Source organism: Bos grunniens, chromosome 12 (genome assembly GCF_055505025.1).
Source record: "Bos grunniens cultivar Pamir isolate PY7600 chromosome 12, Bosgru_T2T1.0, whole genome shotgun sequence".
Classification (NCBI taxonomy): Eukaryota; Metazoa; Chordata; class Mammalia; order Artiodactyla; family Bovidae; genus Bos; species Bos grunniens.
In genome coordinates this window covers 81797404-81811421 of record NC_141176.1, presented here as the reverse complement: position 1 = coordinate 81811421, position 14018 = coordinate 81797404, and the positions used below count along the sequence as shown (strand labels likewise).

The window sequence follows — 14018 nt, the reverse complement described above, 5'->3', positions numbered from 1 at the left end:
GACTCACGTCCGTCGAGTCAGTGATGCCGTCCACGCATCTCATCCTCTGTCGCCCCCTTCTCCTCCTGCCCTCCATCGTTCCTAGCATCGGTGTCTTTTCCATTGAGTCGGCTCTTCATATCCGGTGGCCAAAGTATTGGAGCTTCACCATTAGTCCTTCCAATGAATATTTAGAGTTGATTTCCTTTGGGATTGACTGGTTCGGTCACCTTGCAGTTCAGTGGTTGGTTTTAATAAGAGCACTATGGATTTCTAATACCATACCAGGTTTTGGTAGCAGAATTCAGTGAGGAATGCCAACATTTTCTAAGACCCCCTTGGGGATGTAGAATACGCCACTCATCAGGTGCCACGGGGGTCACTGTTCTTCATGTCCTTGAGCTCTGAACGTTGTTACCAGGAGTTTATTCCCAGCCCTAAGAAGATGCTCGTACACCCTCCCATTACAGATAACAGGTCTGGTATTGCTTCCTGGCCCAGTGTACACATCTCTAGCCCAAATGTATCGAGGGGAAGATGAGAGGCTGAGGGTCTGGGCTCTTCTGAGGTGCTTGGAGTTTCACACTCGTGTGGACAGGGACTGAGAAATACCAGAAGTGACCCAGGCTTTTGCACAGGCTTGAGTCGGCAGAGTGTGCCTGGCTGTCATTCAGAAGCTGCAGTGATTCAGTGCAAGTGGGAATACGGTCTGACTCGTGTGGTTCGTGTTCCTGCTGTCCGCTCCTCTTTGGGCTGCAAGGTTTCTCGGGAGGCGTATGCCCTGCAGGTGGTTTTGCCATCCTCAAAGCGAGCAGCTGAGTTCAGTGCACGCTCACTGGCTGGGGCTGTGCTGAGCCCAGGCCCTGGAGGAAGTCCTCACCCCGATCACAAGGAAAGAGGCCGACCTGGGAAACCACTGTCTGTAACTCGGGAAGGCTGGTGACTAAGAGAACTTGCCCTTTCAGCATCCACGAAAAAGCTGTCTCCTGGCTCCTTTCTTCCAAATGAACCCAAATGAACATTTACCTTCTTGTTTTTGGGGGATGGAGCCAAACAAAGTTAACGAGGTGATACACAGAACACGTTTTCTCTTTTGGCAGCATTAGTGATGATGGTTGAATGACCTCTGTGAAATTCTCTTTCATCATCAGCGGGCGGGGTCCCATTCACAGTGTGGGCAGGTACCTAGTATCCACTGGAGTCCTTAACACTCTGGAGCTAACCGTCCAGTGAAAGCAGACACACTGGACGGTTAGCTCCAGAGTGTTAAGGACTCCAGTGGATACTAGGTACCTGCCCACACTGTGAATGGGACCCCGCCCGCTGATGCTGAATGACAGTCTTTGAATCAATCTTAAAGGAGAAAACTTTGAAATAGGACTCCGTCTGTATGTATTAGACTTGGTTGCTGGACGTTGTGAGGCAGAAGCCTGTCCTCTGGGGTGGAGTCACGTGGAATGCCGAGACCCTGATCTCACGTTTTCCTCTTCGGTGGTTGATGCATTTCCAGAGACCCACCGCTAAGGAGTTACTGAAGCACAAGTTCATAATCCGCAATGCAAAGAAAACATCCTACTTGACCGAGCTCATCGACAGGTACAAGAGGTGGAAGGCCGAGCAGAGCCACGAAGACTCCAGCTCGGAAGACTCCGACACGTGAGTCCGCTCGGCCTGAGTCCCTCGGGGTGTCTGTGACTTGGGGGAGAGGGGAGGTTTCTCGCAGCCCCAGGCTGTGTCTGCAGCTCGGAAGACTCCGACACGTGAGTCCGCTCGGCCTGGGTCCCTCGGGGTGTCTGTGACTTGGGGGAGAGGGGAGGTTTCCCGCAGCCCTAGGCTATATCTGAACCCCAATCTGTGTGTGACGCAGGCCGGTCTGTTCTTGTCTCCTGATTGGGCTGGGTTTGGGGTTTCTTTTTTCTTTAAGAAAGAACATCCAGGCTGACGGTGCTTCTGGTGTTAGTATGGGTCTGTTTTGGGAGTCCTTGAGTCTCTCTTTGTTGCCAGTGGAGTTTCTCTGAGTAAATCTGTAAGAGCTGTTCAGTCGCGTCCGACTCTTTGCAGTCCCATGGACTGCAGCACTCCAGGCTTCCCTGTCCTTCACCATCTCCGGGCGCTTGCTCAGATTCATGTCCAAAATCTGTAAAGAGCTGGACCTGGTTTCTTTTTTTCGAAATACTGGTCGGATGAAATGACTTTAAACACATCTTTCGGTTCAGTCTCAGTCATGTCCGACTCTTTGCGACCCCCTGGACTGCAGCATGCCAGGCTTCTTAAACACATTTTTAAAAAGAGACAAGTGAGGGTATTGGTGATTCTCTGTTGTGTGCCGGTACGTGCCTGGTGGTGTAAAAGCTCCGCCCCAGGCATTTCCTGTAACCTGGTGTCAAGTTGAACATCTAGGAGATCTGTTAGCTGAAGAGGTGAATTGGGTCTGGGAGCCCTTTGGGTGCTTAGAGGTGGGGAGAGCTGGATGGACCGGCTGCGCTGACTCTCCAGTGGAGACTGGAGCCGGGAGGGTCAGGTCAGGGGTGTGGAGGTGCTCCCAGGGGTGGTGGCTCCTCGCCTGCGCCCCTTCACACCGCAGCCAGATGTGCAAGCTGACCCCCGGCCCAGGCCCATGTGCCGGGCCTCTGGGGGAGACCCAGAGTGTGTTTCAGGGTCCCCAGATGATTCCACTGCAAGGTCAGGGGTGAGACCCACAGACTAGGACGTTGTTGAGGTCACGGCATTGAGCGACGCTGGTGGTCAGGCCAAGGATGAAGAGACAGGCGGTGCTTGGTGGGGGCTGGTTCTGGACATTGACGATTGGGTCTGGGTGATGGGCAGGGGGGCGTCCAACTTGAGCAGTGTCAGGAGTCCACTGAGGGGATGGCCCTGGAGACCAGGCTGGTCTGGGGAGGCCAGGGCTCAGGGAGCCGGCTTTGACGAGGGCACACGTGGGTCTTCAGGAGGGTGTGTCGGCGAGATTTGGCCTTGAGGCGAGAGGTACAGGCAGACCACGCGGACTTAGAGCGCCGCTCTGTGAATGGTCATTGCAGCCCTGAGGACGCTCCTACGGGGAAGGGCCGGGCCCAGGGCCAACCCTGGGGAACAGCAGCACGAAGGGAGAGCCTGCGGGACCGCTCGGGTGGGAGGAGGTCTGGGTGCTGGGAGCCGGGGGCTCTAGGTGAGGCCGATGAGTGGGAGCCTCCGCTGCTGAGCCCCCAACAGCACGAGGACAGAGGGGGGCCTTGGTCACGGTGCGTGCAGGTACGGGGTGGGTTTTGGGGGTGAGTGGAGGGTAAGGGATGGAGGCAGGAGTGGAAGTGACGTGTCCAAGCTTGTGACTGAGGGTCGGGAGGGAGCTGAGTGGGCAGGGCTGCGTGCTCATGTTGGGGTGGATGGAGCTGGTAGTGCAGCTGCTCCACGGGAAGTGATGGGAGCCACATCCCCACGGGGTGTCCCGCCTCTGGGAGGGTGAGGGCAGGGTGGGATTCTGCAGCCCCGGAGGGACTGGATCGGGCGTGGAGCCCGGGGGGCCCCCTCCCGCCCACAAAGTCCCCGTCCCCACCCCCTCCACGGAGCTGGCGCCCACTCATGGGTGCACCTGGGTTTCTGTGTTAAGGGAGACGGACACAGACGGCCAGGCTTCCGGAGGCAGCGACTCGGGGGACTGGATCTTCACGATCCGGGAGAAGGATCCAAAGAGTCTGGAGAACGGAGCTCTCCAGCCGTCGGATCTGGAAAGAAACAAGGTACGTCTGTGCGTGCGGAGAGACTAGCCCTCGTCATCAGGACTGGCAGCGTTTCGGAGCCACTTTGGCGTGAAGCCTGCTGTTCTCGTGGGCCGCCTGTGTTGGGATTTTGCTGTCAGGAAGTCGACAGATTAAGGGATTCCATTCTGTCTGGCTACCCAGCGCGGCCGGGCCGCGAGTCTGGGTGCTGGCCTGGTTCGCAGTGCTGCCGCTGCTCTCTGTGGCCACACCGTCAGCTCAGCGTTTCTGACACTGGGTTGTAGGGGCTGGGGAAGGGTGGCTGGGAAATGCCCAAAACGACTTTCCAGCTTTTGACAACTCTGCCTCTGGTGCACAATGGCGTTCTCACCAAGGCACCGCGATTTGAGGATTGAATTTTAAGGAATCTTAAACACATCGCTTTTGGTATTTCCCTGGTGGCTTAGGCAGTAAAGAATCCTCCTGCCGTGCGGGAGACCCGGGTTCGTTCCCCGGGTCGGGAATATCCCCTGGAGGAGGGCACGGCAACCTACTCCAGTATTCTTGGCCTGGAGAGTCCCGTGGACAGAGGAGCCTGGTGGGCTACAGTCGTCCATAGGCTACCGTCGCAAAGAGTCGGACACGACCGAGCGACTGACAAATGTAATTATTGATGACTTGGTTTTGTGCCTGTTGGCATTTATGAAAAACTGTATATTTTGAGGGATCGTTTTGAAGCACAGAGGCATAGTTTCTCCCTGGCAGAGTGGACCAGTGGCTGTCCCCTGGCGACCCTAGAGTCCCGCTCTGAGAAGCAGGCGTCACTACATGTTCATATGGAGGCTGCAGAAGAGGAAAAAGGCAGCACTGTCCTGTGACAGCCCCTTGTGGCAGCCGGCCCTGGCGTGAGCGCTGTCTCCAGGCCCTCTCCACGCGTGGCCCAGCGGTGCAGTTTCGGCCCTGCCCGCGTCCACGCAGGACGCCGCTCCCCGGCGCTTCGTGCCCTTCCACGGGGGATGGTATCTGTGGTCCCCCATCGTCGAGTGAAACACAGTGAGGCAGCCCTAGGCAGCTGCCACTGCGGCCGTGTCCCGGAGTCCAGGGAACCCCAGCAAGTGTGGATGTTACAGCATTGCTCATTACCTTTTCTTTCCTCCCAAGATGAAGGACATCCCAAAGAGGCCTTTCTCCCAATGTTTATCTACGATTATTTCTCCGCTCTTTGCAGAGGTAAGATGCCCAGTGGACGGCTGGGGGCCAGGCGAGAGGGGAAGGGGGCTCAGGCGCTCATGTCTCTGGTAGGGCTGCCCTTGGAACCGGGGAGGTCGGAGCGGCCGGCGCAAGCAGGAGGACAGTGGGTTGTGCTCCTGGAGGCCGGCTGGGCTGGGCCCTGCCTTCCAGGAGGGCCTCCTGCTTTCCCAGGGCCGTCTTCTGTCCAGCCTGTCGTCTTGGGAGCTGTCGCCATGTGGCTGCCAGCAGCGTCCACAGGGACTTCAGCAGCCTGGCCCTGGTCCACACGTGGACCAGGGCGACTTGAACTTCAGTTGTGCTGCTTTCTGTAGAACCTGGTTGGGTGCAGCCTGGCCTCTGCTTCTGCCAGACTTGGGTTAGTTCAGTTCAGTCGCTCAGTCATGTCCGACTCTTTACGACCCCATGAACCACAGCACGCCAGGCCTCACTGTCCATCACCAGCTCCCGGAGTCCACCCAAACCCATGTCTGTTGAGTCGATGATGGCATCCAACCATCTCATCCTCTGTCGTCCCCTTCTCCTCCTGCCCTCAATCTTTCCTCAGGGTCTTTTCCAGTGAGTCAGCATTTCGCATCAGGTGGCTAAAGTATTGGAGTTTCAGCTTCAACATCAGTCCTTCTAATGATGGCAGTGTGAAAAGTAGATGTTTACTTTAAGGGGATACCACATTGCCTGGGGTCCTCAGGTTTCCTGGGGAGCCCCCACAATAGGGGCCTCACCCCGCAGGGGCCCTGATTGCGGCCACTGCATCCCGGTGCCCTCTCGGGGGCACCCCACTCCCTGTAGATAGGTGCGTGCGTATGGCATTCAGAGGGGTTTCGAGAGTGGGTCTCAGGGTGAATGTTGTTCTTCATCGGGTTTGTACCGACTAGGAGATGAGTTGGAAATAGCCCCCTCTGACACTGCCCTGTGGAGTCTCCTGGCTCACGCCGCCTTTAAGGTAATTCCGAGTGAGCCACCCAGCCCCTTCTGTTCAGGTCCTGATCAGAGCTCTCCAGGGAGACTCTAGTAGGGGCTCCTCGGTCCTGGGTGGGGCATCCTAGGTGGGAGGGACCCACAGGGTCATCCCTGGGCTCTGCTTGGCCTTGAATCCCCCTTGGGGAGTTCCTGGCTGGCAGAGGTGGTGAGGGGACACCGGCTCCCCAGGATTTAGGGCTGCCACCCAGTTCCATGGGCTTCCTGGTGGCTCAGCTGATAAAGAATCCACCTGCAATGCAGGAGACCTGGGTGTGATTCCTGGGTTGGGAGGGTCCCCTGGAGAATGGAAAGGCTACCCACTCCAGTATTCTGGCCTGGAGAATCCCACGGACTCTGTTGTCCATGGGGTCGCAAAGAGTTGGATATGACTGAGTGGCTTCCACTCACTTTTCACTGGTTCCGTGAAGTCAAGTGTTCGGCAGCACCCCAAGGCCTTAACCACCTGCTTGGTAACCCTGGGAGCTCCGAGTTTCCAGCCCGCACTGCAGCTGTGGCTGCAGACCAGAGCTGAATGGGCATTGGACGGCTTTGCTGGTGGTTGAAACGGAAGAAGGGAGCAGAGGGTGTGGACGAAGAGGTGCACAGAAGCCCCCTCCCTGGGGAAGGCAGAGACTAGGGCCTACCTGGAGCTCTCGGCCTCCCGGAGGGGAGGGTTCCGGGCTGAGGCCGCCGGGGCCCTGTGGTCAGAGCAGGCGTGGGCCACACATCATATCACAGATGCCCGTGGTTTCTCATCCTCGGGGGAGTCATGCCGGTCCCGTGTCTTGTGTTTGCAGCTGAAGGAGAAGAGCCAGGCGTGCGGAGGAAACCTGGGCTCCATCGAGGAGCTGCGCGGGGCCATCTACCTGGCGGAGGAGGCCTGCCCCGGCATCTCGGACACCATGGTGGCCCAGCTGGTGCAGCGGCTGCAGAGGTGAGTGGCGTCTGTGCCCAGTGCCCTCGGGCCGGGGCTGGCTGCAGAACCGGGGAAGGGAGGGGGTTCTGTCCTCGAGAGATCGGTTACGGGTGAACCGTGTGCATCTGGACTCTGCTGGCAGGGCCCAGAGAGCTCTGTGGTTGTGGCGCTTGTCTCATAAGCACCGGATGGCATTGGGGGCCGCGGGGGCGGGTGCTCTGAGCTTTCCACATGCAGCCTTGTGCCCAGCTGGAGGGGTGTGGTCCTGAGCCCGGCATCTGTAACTCCTTGTTTGGATTTGTGCTTTAAATTAAGTCAGGGGTCCAGAAACCCCAGAGGTTGGGGCTCAGCGAGAGTGGACACAGCTGTGTTCTTTCTGGGCGGGTGGCTGTACGGGTTCTCGGTTCTGTCTCGTGCCCAGAAGCCCTGTGGTGCTGGCAGGGAGCCCCGTCTCTGGCAGCCTGCTGGGGGGTGGAGTTGGGGGCGTCCTGTCCTTGCCAGCGGCCCTGGTGGCACGCCTTCCTCAGTGAGGAGGAGGCGGGACTACCCATCTGGCCCCCGCCCGCTCCCCTGAGCTTGCTTGTTGGGGAGTCTCCCTGTGGAAGAGGTCACAGAAGCGCAGTCCCCGGGGCTGCTGCAGAGCGCGGGGGGTGGACCGCCCCGCAGCTCTGTGAGCCGAGCTCTCCTCCACACCCAAACCCTTTTCTTTTCCCTGCAAAACACCGGGCAGGTCACTGCTCTGAGGTTCACCTTCCAGGTGAAGTGTCCGGGCTGCCGAGCTCTCCCTAGAGGTTGGCCAGGCCTCCATGGGAATCAGGAGCATCTCAGATCTGTCCTGAGATGTCGGCTGGATGGCATGTGAAGTTTGGGGTGTGCAGGGTCACTGCTACCACATGGAAGTGGTCATGAAGGAGCTGCCCGAGTCCCCCAAAGGGGGCATCAGAGAAAACCTCAGTGCTGACCCTTCAGGTTGGTTCTCCGGAACTCTGGCTCCCTCGTGAAAACATTCCAACTTCCTAACCTGCTCTCATGTTCAGGCTGGAGGGAAGACTGTTTACTTGGCCACCATCAATTTTGAGGCAGTTGAGGGAATCCAGTATGGTGTTTGGGTAACTTCCCCCCTCCTGCCACTTTTGATACTAAGAGATTACAGAAATAGAGGAAAATAGAATTAAACAGTCGCCCATATGCTTACCCAGACACCCTTGTTTTTCCCCAGGTTTGTGTCTCCATTCAGTGTGTGTGTGCAATTACATTTCTAACATGGCTTTGTTAAAATTATTGAACATTTTATCCTATAGTAATGTCACGTAGACTTTGCCCTAGTTAATTAATAATGGTCCATCTTTCTGATTTCTCTGGTCCTGCTTCATACCGGCTCTTATTTCTCATTTGAAAGATTCTTCGAGTCAAACAAATAGAACCAAACCAGAAACCAGTGTTGGCTTTGGTTCCCTGCGTCTGTGGTGCCCCTCTGAGAAGTGAGGTTTTCCACGCTGTCCTGGACCGCCTGAGGAGGTTACCAGCGTCGCCTGTGCATGACTCTGTTTCCCAGCAGCTCCAGGCCCAGAGGCTGTGGCCTGTGTGGCTTTAATTGATCCCTGTGTCTGTTCCCTTCCTGTAGTTGCTGACACAGGTGATCTGTCCTAGTTCTGTTCGATAGAAAGATGGTGTGAGGCACGTGTGTGGCTTTAAATTTTCTAGTAGCCACATTATTTAAAAAGGCTTTAAGAAAGTGAAGTTGGCGTTAACAGTGTAGTCCTTAGCGCACTGCGTCTGCCTCTTGTTTCATCATGCAGTCAGCACAGAGGCCTTTCCCCTTGTAGGGCTGAGTCTCAGGAGCAGCTGTGTGTTTCACACTTTACGGCACGTGTCACTGGGAGCTCCCTGCATCTCGATGCCGGCGTCAGCGTCGAGTGTGACCGTACGTAACACAGGATAACATGGGTTTAAGTGCCCACCGTCTGCATTACGGTTAGCATTTTATTCCCCGTCCTCCCCAGTTCTCTCTTGTCCTCCTCCTCCTAATATTTCCTTATTTATTTGACTGTGCTGGGTCTTTGTTCCGGCCGCAGGATCTTTAGCTGTGGTCTGTGAACTTCTGGTTGCAGCGTGTGGGATCTGGTTCCCTATCCAGGGATGGAACCTCGGCCCCCCCGTGTTGGGAGCACAGAGTCTTAACCCCTGGACCAGCAGGGAAGTCCCCTTCTTCCTCCTCTGATGTGGGACTCTGCCCCAGCCCTTGGATGACCTTGCTCCCGGCCGTCCCCGTCTGGTTCTCCGAGCTCTCTCTGTGTTGTCCCCCATCCAGAGGCACGGCCATCCACAGCGGCCTGGTCGTGGCTGATGCCCCAGACCCAGTTTCCCACCCTCTGTGTCATTCCAGTTGGGTCACCGAGGAAACAGGAAGGGCCGGCTTCTGTCTGAAGCATTTTGAAAGGTTTCTGTATGTTTTACTTTGAGTTAATGTGTGGGTCCTTTGGTGCAGCGTCAATTCTCCCATGAGTTCAGTCGCTCGGTCGTGTCCGACTCTTTGTGACCCCATAGACTGCAGCACGCCAGGCCTCCCTGTCCATCACCAACTCCCAGAGTTTACTCAAACTCATGTCCATCGAGTCGGTGATGCCATCGAACCGTCTCATCCTCTCTTGTCCCCTTCCCCTCCTGCCTTCAATCTTTCCCAGCTTCAGGGTCTTTTCCAATGAGTCAGCTCTTCACATCAGGTGGCGAAAGTATTGGAGTTTCAGCTTCAACATTAGTTCCTCCAATGAACACCCAGGATTGATCTCCTCTAGGATGGACTGGTTGGATCTCCTTGCAGTCCAAGGGACTCCCAAGAGTCTTCTCCAACACCACAGTTCAAAAGCATCAATTCTTCTGCGCTCAGCTTTCTTTACAGTCTAACTCTCACATCCATACATGACTACTGGGAAAACCATAGCCTTGACTAGATGGACCTTTGTTGGCAAAGTAATGTCTCTACTTTTTAATATGCTATCTAGGTTGGTCCTAACTTTCCTTCCAAGGAGTAAGCATCTTTTAATTTCATGGCTGCAGTCACCATCTGCAGTGATTTTCTAATCACTTGTTCCCTGGGCAAGCGTCATGTGTCCTAAATGCTCTTAAAAGAGGACCCGTAATATGGAATGTTTGCAAGTCCCATTAAACTCATCCTCAGCCATCTCCTGTGGTTGGGTCAGCCCGTTGTGAGGCGACTAAGGGAATCTTGGTCATCAAAGGGACCTTGCCCCCATCTTTGTGTCCCAAAGCGAGACCGTGTGCAGAATTCCTGGGGGAGGGGAGCTGTCCCACCATTGAGTCTAGCCACCACCACCATGATTTTTGGGGCGTTGCATCGCTTTCCATTGCTGCATATGAGCCGTGAACCTACCCAGGTTTTTGGATCGTAATATTTGGTCTTTATGTAGAATAAATCGTGTAAAGCCAGACATGTGTAATTTTGTGTATATTTCTTAATCTGTATTTTTCATGTTGCTTAAATATTACTATGATTTGTAATCTGTTGCATTCAGCTCGCTTTTATGTCACCATTTCTTTATTGTTGGACATCAGAATCATTTCCTAATTATTGTAATTACTGAAAATCTAAGAGTTTTAGGAAGCAGATTACATGAACAAGCCATCAATATTTTTATGGCCAAAAAGAGTTCCTTAGACTGATCAAATTGGAATGCATGTGCGCCCTTGGGATCTTACTGTGTCATTGGGTATTATCAATATTTCATTTTTAAAAAATGATTGTAAGTAAAGGTATATCATTTACCTCTTTATTTGTATCTTTTTTTTCTTTCTCCTGGGACGCTGAACACATTCTAACTTTTAAATTATCTATGAAGTTTTTAGTGTTGGAATTGTGATTTTCGTAGTTTTTATGAATTCTTCATGTCATCCTATAATTAGCTCACTGGTAGCTTGTACCATTAATTAATTTGTTACAACTTGGGGTTGTCTATGAAAACTAGGACTTTGATCATTGCTTGAAGTTTTGCAAATTAATTTTTTTTTTTTTAATTTAGAGAAAATGACATTGACTTCTGTTTCTTGTTTTGTTTCTTCCCAGATATTCTCTAAGTGGTGGAGGAACTTCATCCCATTGAAATCCCTTTGGCATTTGGGGTTTTGTTTTTCCTTTTATTTTTTTCCTTCTTCACCCTCTTCCTTTTCAAAACTCAACGAGAGCCTTTGCTGACTCCGCTGAAGAGGCGCACCATCGGGGGGCCGTTCCCGCCGCAGGGTCGCTTGTCCAGGGCCCCACAGCCCTTCCCTGCTGGCCTGGGGCCTGATGGACTCCGGATGGGGTGGGGGAAGGCCAGCTCCTCCAAGCGATTATTTTATTATTCTCGTTTTTAATTTTAACCATAGTGCACATATCAAGGAAAGTGTCTTTGAAAACAAAAATAAACCCTGAAATGTATATCTGGGATTATGATAAGGCGACTGAAGAAATGAAACCTCAGGTATCCTGCTTTACGTTGATAAGCACCTCCCCCGCCCCGCCCACCCCCACCCCAGGAGATGGAGAAATCGCTCTGGTGGATCAGTGTACAGACTTGTAAATAGCGTCATTTTTACGGAAAACCCTCTCAGCGTGCATAGGAATCACTGTGCACACATCGGCCAAGTGCTTCTGTAGATACCGTCAGTGGAGTAAATATTTGACAGGCCATAACTTGAGTCTATTGCCTTGCCTTTATTACATGTAAATTTTGAATTATGTGACCAGTGATTTGGGTTTTATTTTGTATCTGCAGGGTTTGCCATTAATAATAATTAAATGCCCCTCTTCGGGAACACTCCCTCTGTTTGTACCTCAGCAAATGCAGATTTTTTTCCTCCTGCGTGCCCTACGACCCCTTCGGTACACTTAGAAGTTGATTTTCCTGTTTTCATCGATGGTACTATTTCTTAGTGTTTTAAATGGAAACATATCGCGCCTCATGAAGCTTTAAATTATTTCAAGTTTGTCCCCGATGAAGCGTCCTTGTCTCACTTTGGCTGGAGCCGCGCCCGGCCCGTGTCCCGCGCCCGCCGGCCCGTCCTCCCAGTAGGGTTTTCTGTTGCACCTTGTAGTGAAACCTGCATATCATCTTTCGAAACCTCAACGTGTCTGAATGCTTTCACGAATAAATTTTGTAACAGGATTTTTGCACACTCTCCTTGAACGTGACTCTTTAAGAGGGGGCAGTGTACCCGCCATGTGATGTGTGTGTGTGTGTGTGTGCACTGATGAGGCTCCAGGAAGAAGTGCCCACATTCAAGCTACGGAAATGCCCAGGTCAGCTCCCTATGCAACTTTTAAAAATGGTCTTCTGAAGAGATGGGTGACTGCTCCTGGTTGGTGAAACTGTTCCGTCTTCTGAGTCGTTTGCTTTTTTCCTTCAAGGAGCAGGTGTCTCCCAGTTGGTCAGCCAGCTGTCTGTCCTTTTTTCAGCCCGTGGCAGGGGTCTCTGGGATGGGAGGTTGAGTTCTTGCTGTGATTCTTCACTGATCTGAGTTACGTGTGACATTCTTGTATATTTGTTGATACGAAATCATAGTCGACTCTTGCTGGAGTAGCAGTTCTTGAGGTGGAATCCAAGGCTTTTTGGAAGGAGGGAAGTTACTGGGTAAACTTGAGGACAGGTCAGTTATCTGCAGGCCCAGTGTCCTGGAAGTCACCGGGAGAGACTTCTGAGGGGTGTTTCTTGTTTGTTCGGCAATGGAATGGAACTAGTTTTTAAAACTCTAAAATTGTCATGGTTTTTAAATTAAAAGTAGATTTGGGTTGTTGTTGATTTCTGTAAGGGATACATTTTGGTTAGGAGACATAGAACCGCATGCAAATACGTTAAACAGGAAGAATTGGGAGGATTTCATTTTGTGTTTTGGAGAGAGTTATGAGGGGGCTGGCTGTTTCCCTACGTGAGGCATAAGCCACAGGTGAGTTTTGTTCGTGACTGGAGAAAAGCATCAGAGGACGGAGCCGTGTTCCCCTGGGGGGGTGCCACTCAGCTGGTCTCGAGAGCCCCGTCACAGCAGCTTTCTGACCTCGAGTTCTTCAGACCCACATACGGACAGTGGTTTGAAGACCAGACGCTGGTGTGAGTGATGGTGACGCTGACGGGTGGACGGGACTCTGGGCTTGGTGAGGTGGTGCGACCGGTTAGCAGTCGCTGGTGGGCAGCAACGCACGTCTCCCAGGTCAAGCGGCCGACTGCTTTGGGATTTAGTTGGAAATATCTAATGTTGATGGCCTTCTGGAGGAGGGGAAAGGCGCACTTTGACCAGCTTCGGAAGTGGGTCCCCTTCCCGTGAGTTCTCCGGCTTGCTTTCTGTAGACAGAGCATCTTGCCGAGTCAAGGGAGCTAGCATTGGTCCACGCCAGGTCCTTTGTTAAAAGACAGACAGGCACCAGCGCTCCAGCAGGACCCCCTCGGGCCTGTAAACGGCAGGTGGTGTTCAGCCAGATGTGTGAGCTCAGCACTTGAGGTGCATTGAGCACCACACCGGAGCCTCTGGCCACCCTGCAGGCGGCAGGGGCGCCCAGTGGAGGGCGGCAGTGGAGGTGGTGGGCCGGCCGTGGCTGGCGGTTCCCCCTTGCACAGTTGTGTCTTCTGCATGGGCTGCACCACTGCAGTCTGGGGGCCTCGGCACCGTAACAGCCTTGGGGTTGCTGCGCTGTAACCAAGTGCCGCCCACCTTCCCAACCTGGCGGTCTTGTTCTCCGATGGGTCTTTTGAAGCGTTTTATTCTTTATGCGGCATTTTGTACCTTCCTTTTTGGCAAAACATGCGGTCTATTTATAAGCATTTTTATATTTTTTCCTTCCTTAAAAAAACATGGCTTCTGTATTTCTGCTATGAAATAATGGCAATAACTGGGGAGTGCTGCTGCAAGGTGTGTTCTTAAGCACAGGGTCTGTATCATGCGAGGGTCAATAAAGTTCACAGAAACAAATTGTTGTTGGAATTGTCTTTGTGTGTAGAGCGAATAGACGATGTTTGTGTTGTGGTTCTGCCCCCACGCCCCCCAACCCCAGGTCTGCATGTATGAGGTGGTGGGTGTCCTTGGAGGTAAGTGATGAGGGTGGAGCCCTCAGGACTGAGGTCAGCTCCACAGCGATCCATCACCCTTTCCGCCACCTGGGGAGACGGCCTCTGTGAGCCAGCAAGCGGGCCCCCACCAGACACCCAGTCTGCCAAGAGCTTGGACTTCCAGCCTCC

The 14018-nt window shown here is 53.5% G+C and overlaps 1 protein-coding gene across 10 annotated transcripts in view; it reads left to right on the top strand.

The window, feature by feature from the left end:
• STK24 (serine/threonine kinase 24) overlaps positions 1–13752 on the top strand; it is a 145171-nt gene extending 131419 nt beyond the window's left edge. For 8 of the 10 annotated variants that reach the window (XM_086330354.1, XM_086330347.1, XM_086330350.1 and 5 more), the window contains 5 exons: positions 1490–1635; positions 3584–3713; positions 4833–4901; positions 6677–6813; positions 10877–13752. In XM_086330354.1, coding sequence (XP_086186480.1) covers positions 1490–1635; positions 3584–3713; positions 4833–4901; positions 6677–6813; positions 10877–10913 — 519 coding nt within the window. In that variant the 3' untranslated portion in view covers positions 10914–13752. Of the gene's footprint in view, positions 1–1489; positions 1636–3583; positions 3714–4832; positions 4902–6676; positions 6814–8194; positions 10585–10876 lie in introns of those variants that run through there. The other 2 variants (XM_086330348.1, XM_086330352.1) reach the window with 1 other exon arrangement.
• The last annotated feature ends 266 nt before the right edge of the window (positions 13753–14018 follow it).